At 43.6% G+C, this 16,323-nt stretch overlaps 1 protein-coding gene across 1 annotated transcript; it reads right to left on the bottom strand.

The window, feature by feature from the left end:
- Positions 1 to 2,745: 2,745 nt before the first annotated feature.
- Positions 2,746 to 16,136, bottom strand: DNAI4 (dynein axonemal intermediate chain 4). Its single transcript, XM_053470048.1, has 17 exons — positions 15,961 to 16,136; positions 15,126 to 15,315; positions 14,211 to 14,401; positions 12,576 to 12,673; positions 11,903 to 12,092; positions 11,681 to 11,820; positions 11,106 to 11,267; positions 10,798 to 10,992; positions 10,350 to 10,489; positions 9,931 to 10,017; positions 9,176 to 9,327; positions 7,820 to 7,977; positions 7,302 to 7,426; positions 6,452 to 6,550; positions 4,795 to 5,021; positions 3,886 to 4,039; positions 2,746 to 2,959 (listed from the first exon to the last, which is right to left on the bottom strand). The coding sequence occupies exons 1-17, from the start codon at positions 16,107 to 16,109 to the stop codon at positions 2,909 to 2,911; spliced, it is 2,508 nt and encodes an 835-aa protein (XP_053326023.1). The 5' UTR covers positions 16,110 to 16,136; the 3' UTR covers positions 2,746 to 2,908.
- Positions 16,137 to 16,323: the final 187 nt, after the last annotated feature.

Genomic DNA, 16,323 nt, shown 5'->3' on the forward strand with positions numbered 1-16,323 from the left:
GTGACGGAGTTAGTATATTGTCAGGGGGGGTGACATTTTAATGGGGACGGTAATATATATAAAGGATCTGGAACGTTATATAGTTTAACGTGACTTATTAACCCGCTGCCAGGAAGTTAGCAGTGACATCGACTTTATGGATAAATCAACACATTTGGGATTCAAGGTTATGTTGCTTTTAACTCGGTGTTTATTATGGAACGGAAATTGTACAGCGCTATGGAATATGATGGCGCCATATAAACCAACAAATAATAAGAATATTACCGTGTGAGTAGGACGTAGGGTTCCTGCACCTTCCTGATTAATGTTTGAGTCGGGTGACTAGACAGGGGCCGGATAGGGCCGATCCCCCGGCATAGGTTTCTATGTAAGCAGAAGACCCCTAACACGTTAGCTGCACCCATAGGCTGATCAAGTAACCGGTCACTAATCTATATGCATTAATCCTTCTTTTTGGTGAAAAGAAAGAAAAATCCCCAAGACCAAAGCGCGGCCCTGCGGCCCTGGGGGGGGTTTGGGGGTTGTGGGGTATTTCTGTCCCTCTTTCCTGCCCCTTCCAATGATCTCTGAGCGCTGAGCGAGTAACGGTTCATCACCGTATAAAATACAATACATTTGAGCAAATAGAATATTTTCTTTTATTTTTACATAAACGTTCTCAGTAACGTCCCAACCGCAGCCCCAAAGGCGAGAGCCGCAGCCCCAGGCGCACCCCGTCCTCTAATTTCAGAATTTAGCGGGTAGCTGAACGGGGGGCATTAAACATGAAAGGGGTCTTAAAGAGAAACGGCTTCGGTTCTGGGATGGCAATGCCAAGGAGGGGGGGGGTGCAAGAAAACGGGCAGATTACAGAATAATGAAATTTCAATATGAAACCGCTAATAACTAAGATATCAGATCTACAGAACGATAATATGTGTCGACTTTTCTCGATTGAGCGCGTTTATACTAGTAACATGCCCTTAAAATAATTTAGATTGTTAGCTCTTTGGGGTAAAGTCTTCTAATGCCTGGATACCTATTTTACTCCCTATATCTTTGTGCAGTTATAACCAGCAATTAACAATGTTTCATAATAATATTAATAACAATAATAATAACAACAACGAGAATAATCACAACATTAATAATAACGACAATAAAAATAACAATATAAATAATAACAATAATAACCATAATAAAATCACCAGAATGATAATAACAGTAAAAATAATAACCAGAAAAATAATAACAAGGATAAAAATAATAATAAAAATAAAACCAATAACCACAGTGAGAATAATAACATTAATAATAATGACAATAATTATTATAATCTTGGAGTTATATAGAGCAAACAATTCCCGCAACGCTTTTTACAGTCCCTACATTCAATGAGTCTGACAAAACTAGAACCGACAGACTAAGAAGAACCGATACATTCGATAAAGAGAGCTCGGCTCGCAAGCTTACGATCTAGAGGATAATAATATGTTTAATATGTAAAATAATAATAATAATAATATGTAATATTGGTGTAAACCAGGTACTGAGCGCGCCCACAGAGAACGCGTTTATTATCTCCTGGGATCTTATGGAAAATCTTCACGGTTCTGTAACTTCCATTACCTGCTGTAAAAAGAGTTGCCGGATTATCTATACGATCAGATAACAGACCTTATCAGAGAGAAAATCATTTCGACGAAACGCAAACATTTTCGCCTTTTTCCAGCCGCCGCTCACGGGGGGGGGGGATGTTTAGGTTTAGTGTTTGGCGTAAAATAACAGCGGGGACCAAAGCTTTGGATTTACCAATTATTAAATAATTTCATACGTGTTTATTTTAAAGTTAATAGTTTCAATTACTACACCTCAGGTCTGATATTTGGGGGGAATTATAAGAAGCATTAAAGCGGGGGTCCCACTATTCTTTTTATTCCTAGGATCAGGTTAAAAAATGAATTTTCTTAAATATTGCTGCTTTCTTTTTTAAACCAGTTTGTAGTTTTTGCCCCATAATATAAAGTTTTTAGGCAGCTGCATATCAGCCGTTTGTATGATTCTCGCTCTGTTATCTGACCCCCGATCTACTAAACCCCCCCCGACTCCTTATCATACTGCCTGTGGGGAACAATAGAATGGCTCAGTCTTAATCACCCAGACAGACACTCTGAATAATGAAAGTCTATGGAGGAACGGACTTCATTAGCATTGCCATAAAGCATCAGCTCAGTGTGGGGTTTGAAAAATGAAAGTCACCCAAAATATCACATGACTGACAACAATGGACCTGCGCCGGGTTCGCCCCATATTAAGAATTTTAACAAAAGATCACTCCATTTGTTAGATCAAATACTTTTTTTTCTATGCATTATCTCATTAATTAGACTAGATCCAACAAAAATGATTTTTAATGGAATCTCTTCATAGGCGTACAGAGATCCTTTATCACTCCCATCACTCCTGTGTTCCAACGGCCCTTTATCACTCCCATCACTCCTGGGTTCCAATGGCCCTTTATCACTCCCATCACTCCTGTGTTCCAATGGCCCTTTATCACTCCCATCACTCCTGTGTTCCAATGGCCCTTTATCACTCCCATCACTCCTGTGTTCCAATGGCCCTTTATCACTCCCATCACTCCTGGGTTCCAATGGCCCTTTATCACTCCCATCACTCCTGATGAAACTTTTGAGCAGTAGCGTGTTTGTAAATTTCTTGCAAAAACAAGTAATTTGTATTATCAGATTTTTATTCAGAACACAAAGTACAAAGTAGCCGAACCGTAAAACCAACTATTTTAAATATATTTATTTTACTATCATTTAGAAAATCCATCTGCGGGATCCGGGAGTCACGGCAGCGAGATTTTGTTATTAGTGGGAATTAGAGCTATGACATCATCAGCAGCGTTCCTGCTCGTAAATCACAGCTGGCTGGCTAATGTCGCTTCAATTATGTCGTATAAAGCTTTTCCCTGTGAAAACAAAAATAAATCGACATCGTTACGTTCGGAGAATCGACGTTAAGCTTAAGTGCGGAACATCTTGTTCCAATTTACACAGACGGTTTATTTCATCGTAAACTCGCAGAACTCCAATAAAGCAACTCTCAGCCGCTGCGAGCCGGGGGGGGGGGGAGCACAGAGGCGCATGAGTGATGCTTGTGATGCATAGGGGCACCATCCAGGACATATCATTTTTACATATTGCTGACCAGCCTTGATAAAACGCAACCCTGCAGCATGGATGATGTATAGACTTATAGGAGGGAACCAATTAATCAGATATACATCCTGCAGGGCGGCATTTTATCTGGGCTGGACAGCAATATTAAAAATGATGTGTCCTGGAAAACATGGCCGATGTGGTCACCCTTTTATGAGCACAGATGTAACGTAAGGAAGGGTAATAGTTAAATGGAACAGCCTCCCAGCAGAAGTGGCAGAAGGTAATACAGTGAGGGTATTAAACATGCATGGGATAGACATACGGCTCCTGAATCTAAGACGAGACCAACGACTGATTAAGGTTTCAGTCTTTACAGCAGGAGAAACGGGAGACTAGACGGGGGCCGGATAGGGCCGATCTGCCGGCGGGTTCTAGGTTTCTATTCATTAATTCCTGATTTTGCTACAGGTGGCACTTGAAGAGTTAATAGAAAGTGAAAACTGTTGCAAAAGGGTCTGTTTACCCCGCGGGGTATAATAAGGGTTTTTTCTGTTGATTTGCCGATAATCGGACTGCAGAGGCTTCGTTCTGACTGCACAGCAGCTTACAGCCCTCTCACCCAGTGGGGGCGCCATACCCTACAGCGTCACGCAGATGCCACATGGAGGTGGCAACAAACCCTCTTTGTCATGGGATATAAATGGCTTCCCTGTTACCCCGAGGGGGTCCTCACCTCCGAGCCCCCCGTGCTGGCCGCGTTCCTCAGCTCGTACACGTTCACCTGGCCGTCGCTGTCCCCGACAAGGACGCAATTCGTGTTCTTCGCGAATAAAATTGTCGTAAGTCTCACTCCTGGGTTTGCAGAACTCGCGACGACCGGATCTAACCTGGGGAGAAAAAACTCGAAACGATGAATAGAACCCGACGACGTCTCGTTTCCAGACGTTATCCTTTGAGCGGTTTGGGGGAAGTTTCGGTTAATTTAATTTAACGTTATCCCAGGACCCCCACCTGAACCCTGAAACCAAAATTTCATAAAATCTGACGGAATTCATCAGATAATTATCTATATATATATATATATTTTTTTTTTTATGTTTCCGGTAATTAAGCGTAGCCGTGACCTCTGCGGTAAAACCAGCACCATGACCTCATATCACGGCTTCTGCCCCCGCTGAGGTTTTACAGAGAGGTTACTGAGGCCGCAGGATACTTACTGTGATTCCATGTAAATTATTATGATTTTAAACAGGATATTTTGTTTCTGATACTTAAAAATAATAAAAAATAAATATAATAAACAAAAAACTTCACGATTACGGAAATCTAAACCGGACTGTCCCTTGTGGGGGCCACGATAACATTGTGATGGGGGGGAATAACAAATGTATAGGTATATCCTGAGTGGGACGCAACCCCCCCCGTGAACTTACTAATTACTCGCAGTCCCTTCCAGAATCCCACCGGCGAATCAATGAAGCCCAACAACGATGGGCGCTGGATCCGGATTTATAACTTATAGATCATGATCCAGACCACGGATCGGGGAAATATAACTAATAATAATAATCGTTCTCATCCTTAGGGGTTTAGGGCACCAAAAGTTACCGTTGTAATTATTTTGCGCATTGCGGGGACTCACGTGCTGACGCCCAGATCCCAAATCTCTACGCCGTTCTCGGTCACGGCTCCGAAGACCAGCGGCGAGGAGGGAGACCACATGATGTCGTACACGGCGCTGGTCGAGGTGGAGAAGCTTAGGACGGGTTTCAGAACGTCCTGACGCCATAAGTGAACGGCCCAGTCTGCGGAGCAACTCAGAAACACGTCCGGGCAGAACGGAGACCAAGTGATCTTATACACGGGCCCCTAAAACGCAGAAACAGGGAGATATGGACTGGTACCATGTATAACATATAACTCGTATAGGGCTTTCATTCTGGAGGACAAGTTGAGGGGAAGGGGCCCAACCAATAATGAAGGGAAATAAATATTTCCCCCCTTGAGTTTAACCCCCCAGCTCTGTATACAGTAATATAACCCCCCACACTGTATACAGTATTATAACCCCCCAGCGCTGTATACAGTAATATAACCCCCCAGCGCTGTATACAGTAATATAACCCCCCCAGCGCTGTATACAGTAATATAACCCCCAGCGCTGTATACAGTAATATAACCCCCCACACTGTATACAGTATTATAACCCCCCAGCGCTGTATACAGTAATATAACCCCCCACACTGTATACAGTATTATAACCCCCAGCACTGTATACAATAATATAACCCCCCAGCGCTGTATACAATAATATAACTCCCAGCACTGTATACAGTAATATAACCCCCCAGCGCTGTATACAGTAATATAACCCCCAGCACTGTATATAGTAATATAACCCCCCAGCACTGTATACAGTAATATAACCCCCTCCAGCGCTGTATACAGTAATATAACCCCCCGCGCTGTATACAGTAATATAACCCCCCAGCACTGTATACAGTAATATAACCCCCAGCACTGTATACAGTAATATAACCCCCCACACTGTATACAGTAATATAACCCCCCACACTGTATACAGTAATATAACCCCCAGCACTGTATACAGTAATATAACCCCCAGCACTGCATACAGTAATATAACCCCCCAGCGCTGTATACAGTAATATAACCCCCCAGCGCTGTATACAGTAATATAACCCCCAGCGCTGTATACAGTAATATAACCCCCAGCGCTGTATACAGTAATATAACCCCCAGCGCTGTATACAGTAATATAACCCCCCAGCGCTGTATACAGTAATATAACCCCCAGCGCTGTATACAGTAATAATAACCCCCCAGCGCTGTATACAGTAATATAACCCCCAGCGCTGTATACTGTAATATAACCCCAGCGCTGTATACAGTAATATAACCCCCAGCGCTGTATACAGTAATATAACCCCCAGCGCTGTATACAGTAATATAACCCCCAGCGCTGTATACAGTAATGTCTGTCAACAATGACAAAAAGCTGGGTTTATCTCATTTTGTTACAGTAAACTCCCTCTATCTGTAGACCTGGAGGCTGCAATTGTTGTCAGTTATGTGGTAGGGTGATCGATAAAGGGAACAGACTCCCAACAGAAGTGGTAGAGGGTAATACAGTGAGGGGATTAAACATGCATGGGATAGACATACGGCTCCTGAATCTAAGACGAGACCAACGACCAGTCTATCAAAGTACCCGGCTATGTGGTTCTCTACCCGGCTGAGCTACAGGTCAGTGGTTTATGAAGAGTTAATGCGTTTACCTTGTGCGCTCGATACGTATCTAAAAACTGCTCGTTGTAAGAACAGGAGCATTTGTGAATGTGTCCTTCTTCAGTGCCCGACAGATAGATATTTGAGTCCTGCGTGAAAAGAATGAATCGAATTAATAATAAGAAACCTGCGCAGACATCTTTCATGTGGGAGACTTTAAGGTATTTTTAACAATCGATTCCAGAGCCTTTTTTAAATAAAATAATTTAAAATATGAAAAATATAAATTCTAATGCAGAGGAGATCCTGGTGCATTCTTATGTAATGGGGGAAAGTGCCAAGGAAAGTAAAACGAACATTTTTTATATATATATTTTATTACGCTTCATGAGAGTGATAGAGAATGAGGGAGAAAGAGTGAGTGTTTGACAGAGAATGAGGGAGAGATAGTGAGAGTGTGATAGAGAATGAAGGAGAGAGAGAGAGAGTGCGATAGAGAACGAGGGATAGAGAGTGAGAGTGTGATAGAGAATGAAGGAGAGAGAGAGAGAGAGAGAGTGATAGAGAACGAGGGATAGAGAGTGAGAGTGTGACAGAGAATGAGGGAGAAAGAGTGAGAGTGTGACAGAGAATGAAGGAGAGAGAGTGAGAGTGTGAGAGAATGAGGGAGAGACTGACAGTGTGATAGAGAATTAAGGAGAGAGAGTGAGAGTGCGATAGAGAATGAGGGAGAGACTGAGAGTGTCAGAACAACGAAAGGAAAAACAGTGTTTATTTTTCCAAAATGGATCTTTAAGAAAACCTAATTTTGTGGGGGGGTGGCTCGTTTTATAATCCAGTAAATACGGCCCTTTAAATACCGTATTCCCAGACACCAAGCACCCCAGCTTCCCGGATCACCTTGGGGTGGAAGTCGAAGCACATCCCCGGGGCCTGCCGTGAAATGAACGCTTCGCTCTTGTTTTCTTTTTCTACCGCAGATTTTTTGGTCCTTTCACTTCCCGTGCGTTTTAATTTCATCAGATCTGCGAGAGGAAATAACCCGCCGCCCCGTTAACACCCGGGTGTATATAACACTGCTCCAAGGATTCACCGGGAGCACCGCACATTCAATGACGGCATGCAAATAAATGGCAAATAACAACCATTCCTGTCCGTGGCATGGCTATACCAGCTGCACTACAACTCCTATCATCCTGAATCATACAAAAGCAAGAGCTTCCCATTCTTGATCTAATGATGTCAGGGCAACTGCTATAGGCAAGTATAGAGCGGCCCATCTGTATCTCATATACCTTATACAGCCTCATGATATATCAATAATATTAAATGTGGCCCCTTTTCAAGGAACTGGGTCTCAGATCCACGATCCACAATGTATGAAATTATTCATGGAAAGGATGGATCCAGAGACTCACCGCTGCAGTCCAGCCCCTTCCTGATGCGCCATTTAGTTATCCGGCCGTCGGCGCTTATCGACACCAGAATCTCTCCTTTATCCTCTCCGAGGCCGTTACCGTGACGTTCGATCCACTTCAGCTGCCACACAGGACACGTGTGTTTGTTTGGGTTATCACTAAGAACAATTATATGATGGCAGATGGATCACATGCAACACTTTCTCTGTTGTGTAATATTATGATCAAAAAATCTGCATCTATATATATATATATATATATATATCATAACAACCTACGCAAGCACTCAAAAGTTTGGGGTCACTGAGCTCTTTTCATGGAAAACAAGGAAATTTCTGGCTGTAACATAATTACAAAAGAGTTTTCTAATTAGCTTTTTAAATGTAAACTTGGATCAGCGAACACAACATGCCATTGGGACACAGGAGTGATGGGAGTGATAAAGGGCCATTGGAACACAGGAGTGATGGGAGTGATAAAGGGCCATTGGAACACAGGAGTGATGGGAGTGATAAAGGGCCATTGGAACACAGGAGTGATGGGAGTGATGGGAGTGATAAAGGGCCATTGGAACCCAGTAGTGGTGGGAGTGATAAAGGGCCGTTGGAACCCAGGAGTGATGGGAGTGATAAAGGCCCTCTGTATGCCTATGAAGAGATTCCATTAAAAATCAGCAGTTTCCAGCTACAATAGTCATTTACAACATTAACCCCGTCTGTGCTGGATTTCTGATCCATTTCATGATATTGTAATAGACAAAACTGGCTTTTCTAACAAAAACAAGGAAAACAAGTGGGCCCCAAACATCTGAACGGTAACGTGTATATATATATATATATATATATATATATATATATACATATACATATATATATATATATACACACACATATATATATACACACACACACACACACACACACATAATATATATAGTCAAGATCTATAGGAAGGCCTCAGTCGCACGTAAAAAACAACTGCTGCAGAAAGTCTCAGCGCATGCCAAAGGAGTGGAACAATCTAACAGCATAGAGATAAATGGGATTCTAATACATATATACTGCATATTATAATCTTATATAGGTTTATCCAGTGTATGGAAAAGGATTTGGAGAATTGATAGATCGGCTTTAAAGCAGCACGATCGTAACTATATTCTGACCTTTTTTTACTCCAGGAGATCAGAGGGTTTAAATCTCTTTATATCAATCCCCTGACATGCTTCCCACTTATAATAATAATAATAATAATAATAATAATACTATTATTATAATAATGCGAAGCTGAAACCGTTCGGAATCAACAAGTCACCAAAGTGATTAAATTCTGTGAAAACCCCAAAATATTTGCGCTCACCTGCTGTCCAGCACCGGCGTGTCGCTGCTGTTCTGCACGTTGAAGATCGCCACCGTGCCGTCATACATCCCCACGGCTAGGAGATTTGGGGAAGAAGCCGAGAAATCCAGAGCGGTCACTCCGCTTTCACAATGGAAGATGCGCTCCGGCCACTGGGGGCAGAACCAAGACGGTTTGCAGATTTGGTCAAAAGGTATCAATGCAAGGAACTCAAAACAAGCATTTTGTTTTCTTTTTTAGAGACAGTGGGGGTTATTTATACAGTGCAACCCTAAGTGGATTTATCGCCATAGCAACCATTAGGATGGTCCAACATTCCATAGCGAGAAGACCACTTTTTATTGTAACAGAATTGCTCTTAATACATAACTCACTATATATATTATAAACTATCCATAGCGGTGGACACAATGTAAATGGTTAACAATCTCCAACTGGGGTTGATAGGAGTAGTTGCACTGAACGCTCTGCATCTAAAGACATGAAGACTTAATTTAAAGATTAGCTGTAATTAAAAATACTTACAGTTCTGGAGAGAGGATATTAAAAGGTGGCTTATCTAAAAAAGAATTAACCCCATGGAGGCAGCCTTCAGCCCCTACCTGCCCCTCCGGGTGTTCTAACCCCCCCGTGGCATACGGGGGGGAGACACATTATTGGAACACCCCGTATAAATGTATATTTTATTAACTGGAAAATGAACGCTGGATTAAGGAAGAAATAAACAGAAGTCTGTGTGATATTTTGGGAATTACCATGGTGTTCTTCAGAGACCAGCAACAAGCCAACCCGCCTTTCTGCTCTTTAAATCCAAACTGCCCATAACCGACGGCCAAGAGGTCCTGGGGAATAAATACAAGGATAATGCGAGAAACCGGACCCCGGAAATGAGATTTTTTCCCCAAGCAGCCTGAGATTAAAAAAAAATTCCTTTAAAATGTGTTTAAAGGGACACTCCAGCCTTTACATCCACCTTAACGGATATGACAGCTGAGCGGCCCCTTTAAATGTTTGTATTGTCTGTTTTGCAAATTGCAGAATTCCCCCCCCATGTGCATTTGCTCCCCCCTCAGCTGAATGCTGTGCAGAAGAAGTGTCCAGGGGGGTGTCAGGGGCATTAAACTGTCCTGTTTCTGCCACTTATAATCAGGACGTGCGGAGGTGCCAAACCTACAGGGTTTTTCTTGTTCCAGGCGCAGCTGCTGACGTTGCGGCTTTTAGTGACATCGCACACGAACGACCAAAGCCGATCTAAGCTGGGAGACGCGACGACCGGGGCGACTGAATCATTCGTTTCAACAGCAGCTTCGGGATCTGAAACGCAAGAATATATGTTATATATAAATAAAAGATAATAATAATAATAATTTGGGAAACTCGCCCATTCTTTGTGACAATTTCACTAGCAATGACGATGCTGCTTCTGCGCTCCCATTGGCAGCCGAATGCCAAGAACAGCCAATGATATGGGGATGATCGTGATGTCAGTTCGCAGCGGGTGAATGAATGTTACCATGCGAGATATTCGCGGTAAGGTAAGTAATAAATGGGGTAATTGTGGACCTCGTCCGCTGTCTGGGGATCTGTAGCCAAAATCCCATGTAATACATTTTTTGGCAAACCTGCAAATACCGGTAGTTGCCGGTAGGCGGCCAGCTTTGGCTGAAAAATATTTTCCACCACGATCCGCTCCATGAAAAACAGGTCTTGTTGAAACTTCTCTGATTTTAGGATTTCGTCTCCGTCTGGCACGTTCTCCTCCGGGATCCTCCGGACGGACAGTCGGTCGATCTCGGTCACGGTACTCGAAGACACGTCTGTAACACAGAACACGAGAATGCGGTCCCGAGTCTGAACATCCAGCGTTACAAAGTATTTGTGGTTTGTAACATTTATAAAGTGTCCACGATATCCACAGGTGGCAACGTACCTCCCCTGTCAATGGAGCTTACGGACCCCGTTCCTCGGCTTGTGTCGGTTTGGCTGCTGGCGACGCTTTGTGATGTGATGGCTGCATCCAATAATACTTTCGCTGGCGGGATTTCGGGGGAATTAAATGAATCGTACAAGTCCCACGCAGAAGCCATGACCCCTACACAACATACATAGAAACACGGGAGGAACACGGGAGGACACTATAAAGCAAATGATTGGTTTGATATTTGGGGACAGAGAGAGCAAGAGCGAGAAACAGAGCAAGAGCAGGAGAAAGAGATGGAGAAAGAGAGAGAGAGAGAGCGAGAGAAAGAGAGCGAGAGAAAGAGAGCGAGAGAGGGAGAGAGAGCAACAGATGACACAACAGGAAATATTTAATTATTATTTTATATAGCGCCATCATATTCTGCAGCGCTGTACCACCATTACTTTAAGCATCTTGTCTTTCTCCTGCTATTGTTGGGCTGGAATAACCATCACTCTCGGCCGACCATTAGATAACGCCTGTTTAGGAGTGACGGAGATCCAACGGGAACGAGGTGTTTACGGGAATATTCCGGCGGAGATTACCTGCGTCTGCCGAGCCGATCCTCTCGCACTGAACCTCTTTACTCTTGGGGGCGCCGTTAAAAGTCTGCATTGATCTCTCGACGTATCGGTCGTTCCCGGCCCTGCTTTTACAAAGCTCCACGTAGGCGTTATTCCGCTCGCTGAAAGAAACAAAGTATTTCACTGGATCATAAAGAAAGCCAGAGAGATCTCACCGGGGTTATCTGGAATCCTGGGACATACCGGACTCTTTCGGCTTCTTCGGATTCCGCGGAGAGCAGCAAGGGCGGCATGTCCAGGAGCCACACGGTGTCCGTCTCCGTCAGGCAAATGTCGATGATTTTACTTAAATCCTCTTCGCCCGGCTTCTCCGGCACCTCTTCTCGCTTTACTGGGACATCCGAAGGACAAAAATGTAATCCGCCGACGTTACCTCTAGGACTCTACATATAATATTTACCAGACTTGTGCATTCGGATTTATAGAGATTTTAACGAAATCCACCAATTTTGTTAATTCATACGAATTCCCGAAAATGAGGAGGGACCCCAAAAAGACAAACGAAAACGAAGCAGAGAGCTCAGGATTGACCCTTATCCATGATCCGAATTCAGACGGAACGAGGCATTTCAGCCGACTCTCCCATCCAACATTTTACTAAATACCAACAGGGACTTTGATGACATCACATGGGACATGTCTCACATCACACAGAGACATTAATGAAGTCATCCCCCCTTTGCAGCTATAACGGCTTCCGCTCTTCTTTTATTCTTTCAGGGGTAACATTGGCCTGGGACCAGCCCTTTGTCAGTACCTGCTGTTTTACCAAGTCGTGATTTGGGTAACTGCCCCCAGAATACAAAGAGCAGCCCAAAAAATTAAGACTGACAAATGATGAACACGTTTTACCCACCGGTAACGTCTCGCCGGTAACCGGGATCCTCCATTTCTTCCAGCAGGGATTCATTTTCTCTGCTGGATTTTGTGAAGCTGCTTCCGCCAAACGTCGATCTTATAAAAAAAAAAAAAAAATACAAAAAATAGAAAACGTTCAAACCAACGGAATTTCATCACATTTAAGATTCATGAATAAAGTAACATCGAAAAATGCTAACAATTAACAGAATGAGTTTTTCTTTCGCCTGCTTTGAGAAGAAGATGAGTTGTCACATGACTCGCGGGATATCAAAGGGGACGTCTGTATAAAGTAATACCCCCAGCGCTGTATACAGTAATACCCTGAGCACTGTATACAGTAATATAACCCCCCAGCGCTGTATACAGTAATACCATGAGCACTGTATACAGTAATATAACCCCCCAGCGCTGTATACAATAATATAACCCCCAGCGCTGTATACAGTAATATAACCCCCCAGCACTGTATACAGTAATATAACCCCCCAGCGCTGTATACAATAATATAACCCCCAGCGCTGTATACAGTAATATAACCCCCCAGCGCTGTATACAGTAATATAACCCCAGCGCTGTATACAGTAATATAACCCCAGCGCTGTATACAGTAATATAACCCCCAGCGCTGTATACAGTAATATAACCCCCAGCACTGTATACAGTAATATAACCCCCCAGCGCTGTATACAGTAATATAACCCCCAGCACTGTATACAGTAATATAACCCCCTCAGCGCTGTATACAGTAATATAACCCCCCAGCACTGTATACAGTAATATAACCCCCCAGCACTGTATACAGTAATATAACCCCCAGCGCTGTATACAGTAATATAACCCCCCCAGCGCTGTATACAGTAATATAACCCCCAGCGCTGTATACAGTAATATAACCCCCCAGCGCTGTATACAGTAATATAACCCCCAGCGCTGTATACAGTAATATAACCCCCCGGCGCTGTATACAGTAATATAACCCCAGCGCTGTATACAGTAATATAACCCCCCCAGCACTGTATACAGTAATATAACCCTCAGCGCTGTATACAGTAATATAACCCCCCAGCACTGTATACAGTAATATAACCCCAGCACTGTATACAGTAATATAATACCCCAGCACTGTATACAGTAATATAATACCCCAGCGCTGTATACAGTAATGTCTGGTTTATCTCATTTTGTTCCAATAAACTCCCTTTATCTGCAGACCTGGAGCCGCCGGTGCTGTCAGTCATGTGATATTTTGGGTGACTTTCCTGGCTCAAATACCACGCTGAGCTGATGCTTTATGGCGATGGTAATGAAGTCCCTTCCTCCATAGACTTTCATTTGTCAGAGAGTCCAGCTGGGTGATTTAGACTGAGCCATTCTATTGTTCCTCACAGGCAGTATGATAAGGAGTCGGGGGGTTTAGTAGATCGGGGGTCAGATAACAGAGCGAGAACAAATGGCTGATATGCAGCTGCCTGCATATTATTATGGGGCAAAAACTACAAACTGGAGTAAAGAAAGAAAACAGGGCGTTGTTTCTAATCTGATGCGGGAAATAAATAAAATCCACTAAATGTGAGATCTGTTTAGATGTTTTATTTTAGGCATTAATTTAAAGTACTGGGTGTTTTTTTACCTTGAAAACGGACCCACGAAACTTGAACTGATTCCGGTTTGCTGGAAGGACACAGAGGAGAAGATATCGGAGGCGGCTACTCCGGACGACTCTGGGGGAGTGAAGAGTTTACTCGGTTTTTGGGGTACAGCTCCTGGTTCCGCTTGGAAAAGTGGATGTGGTGCGACGTTATTTCCTGCATCGTCATATATCTGCAAAAAAAATGATAAAAATACAGAAAAATCTGCCGGCGGATCGGCCCCATCCGGCCTCCGTCTAGTCTGTTTGTTTTTCCTGCTGTAAAGACTCAAACCTTAATCAGTCGCCGGTCTCATCTTAGATTCAGGAGCCGTATGTGTATCCCGCGCATGTTTAATACTCTCAGTAAAGTATATTATGTATACATCATATAATTACAATATATAATGACAGTGTTAATGCATGAGAGTCAGAAGCATGTTTTTTTTTTTTAAAGAGGTTTTTTAAATGAAGTTTGTTTTATTTTTATGTATTTAGATGTTTGAGGCTGTCGCTTGTGATTTGGTCGCCGACAGTTAAACCAACAATGACACTTTTTGCTGTAATCAATAAAGTGGATCTTAACTAGAATATGAGTCTGGTCCCAGTTCACTGACATCACCAGTGAGCATCTGCAGCCAATCAGATTTTAGTCGGCCAATATCTATATCTGGAACCTCTCAAGGTTTTTGCCCCAGTCTCAGGGGAAAGGGCAGATTCTCGGGGTCTCCGGACTGCTTCCTATTCCTCCCTGCTGTGATCGTATATAAAACTGGTGCTTTTGCTCCCGGTTTGTTATGGTTGATATCCCTGCTTGAATGCAGGTGACTCAGTTAAGTGTATCTTTAAATAATGACAAGTCAGGATTTCCGCGACGACCGGTATTAGAGCTGTTAAAGGGTTAATATTGAGGCTCACCGGCACGGCCTGCTTGATGCCCGGGAAGGCGCTCTTGTCCGTGGCTTTGCTGTCGGCGTTCAGACTTATACTCCTCCTGCTAGACATTCCCATGACGCTGCGGTTGGCGAGGCTGTAGTTTATCCGGCTTTGGGTTCCAAAGCCAGATATTTTGGAGATCTTATTCAGACGCATCGTGGATCGGGCCGCCCTGCGAAAAAAACAACAGAACAGCGCGTTTATGGAGGGAAACCTTCAGGGTATTGATTTTTGTATTAATAAATGTCATTATTAGGAAAAGCTTTGGGCGAGCCCCTCTTTCCTCCTCCAGACCCCCTCTCTCCTTCCCTGATGCCCCTCTTTCCTCCTCCTGACCCCCTCTCTCCTCTCCTGATGCCCCTCTTTTCCAGGAGGTCAGAATGTTTGCTGGGTATGAGGGGATCGCAGGGTTCTACAGCCCTAAAAGCCCCGATAATGTGTATAGAAACAGCAGGACACGGCTTTATAAATTAAACGATAAATAAATACCATTATTATTCTTCTACATGCCCCACCCAGTTACCCCAGCCACGCCTCTAACCACACCTCCTACATATCAAAAATATGTCTATAAGATGATGTACCAGGAATGATAATAATAATAAATATGTGGTGGTAGAACCCAAAGCATAATGGGAGTTCGCAACCCTAAAGCGACAAAGTGTTCTGGCTGGGTATGATGTGGGTTACAGATCAGTCAAAAAATCTGCTCTTGATAAGCTTAATGGGAGTTGCATCCCTGGAAAAAAATGTAATCTGGCTGATCATGATGAGAGTTGCACAAGATACTCTGAAAGTTTCCTCAGCTCTTACTTACATGGCGAGCCCGGGGTTTTGAGCGTTTGGTTTTATTCTGGTCGGCGCCGGTCCGGACATGATGCGGATTGTAAGAGAAGTCCACCGGACACGCACACGGCAGACGGTACCAGCTGTCTCGGTTCTGAGAAAAGCGTTATCTGTAACCATAGAGACGTCCACTCCTGACGTACACGCTTAAGCGCCGCCCCATCATAGCCACTCCGTGAGTTGAAACCGCGCCTCTTTTGAACCCTGCCTCTCGCGTTTCGCCATTGGCTGCCGCCACTCTACTCGAAAATACCATCCCTCCAGATTTTCCATTGGCTGCTGCCACATCTATGTCAAGCTCCGCCTTATGACACTTCCTGTTTGCAAACGCCTC

This window comes from Spea bombifrons, chromosome 6 (assembly GCF_027358695.1).
Source record: "Spea bombifrons isolate aSpeBom1 chromosome 6, aSpeBom1.2.pri, whole genome shotgun sequence".
In the NCBI taxonomy this organism is placed as follows: Eukaryota; Metazoa; Chordata; class Amphibia; order Anura; family Pelobatidae; genus Spea; species Spea bombifrons.

Excerpts from the sequence above, each read along its gene's own strand:
- DNAI4 (XM_053470048.1), bottom strand. The coding sequence starts at position 16,109 with ATGGTTACAGATAACGCTTTTCTCAGAACCGAGACAGCTGGTACCGTC. Across the intron at positions 10,993-11,105 it reads AAGCTCCATTGACAGGGGAG|ACGTGTCTTCGAGTACCGTG; the intron begins GTACGTTGCCAC and ends TCTGTGTTACAG. Across the intron at positions 5,022-6,451 it reads ATACGTATCGAGCGCACAAG|GGGCCCGTGTATAAGATCAC; the intron begins GTAAACGCATTA and ends TCTGCGTTTTAG.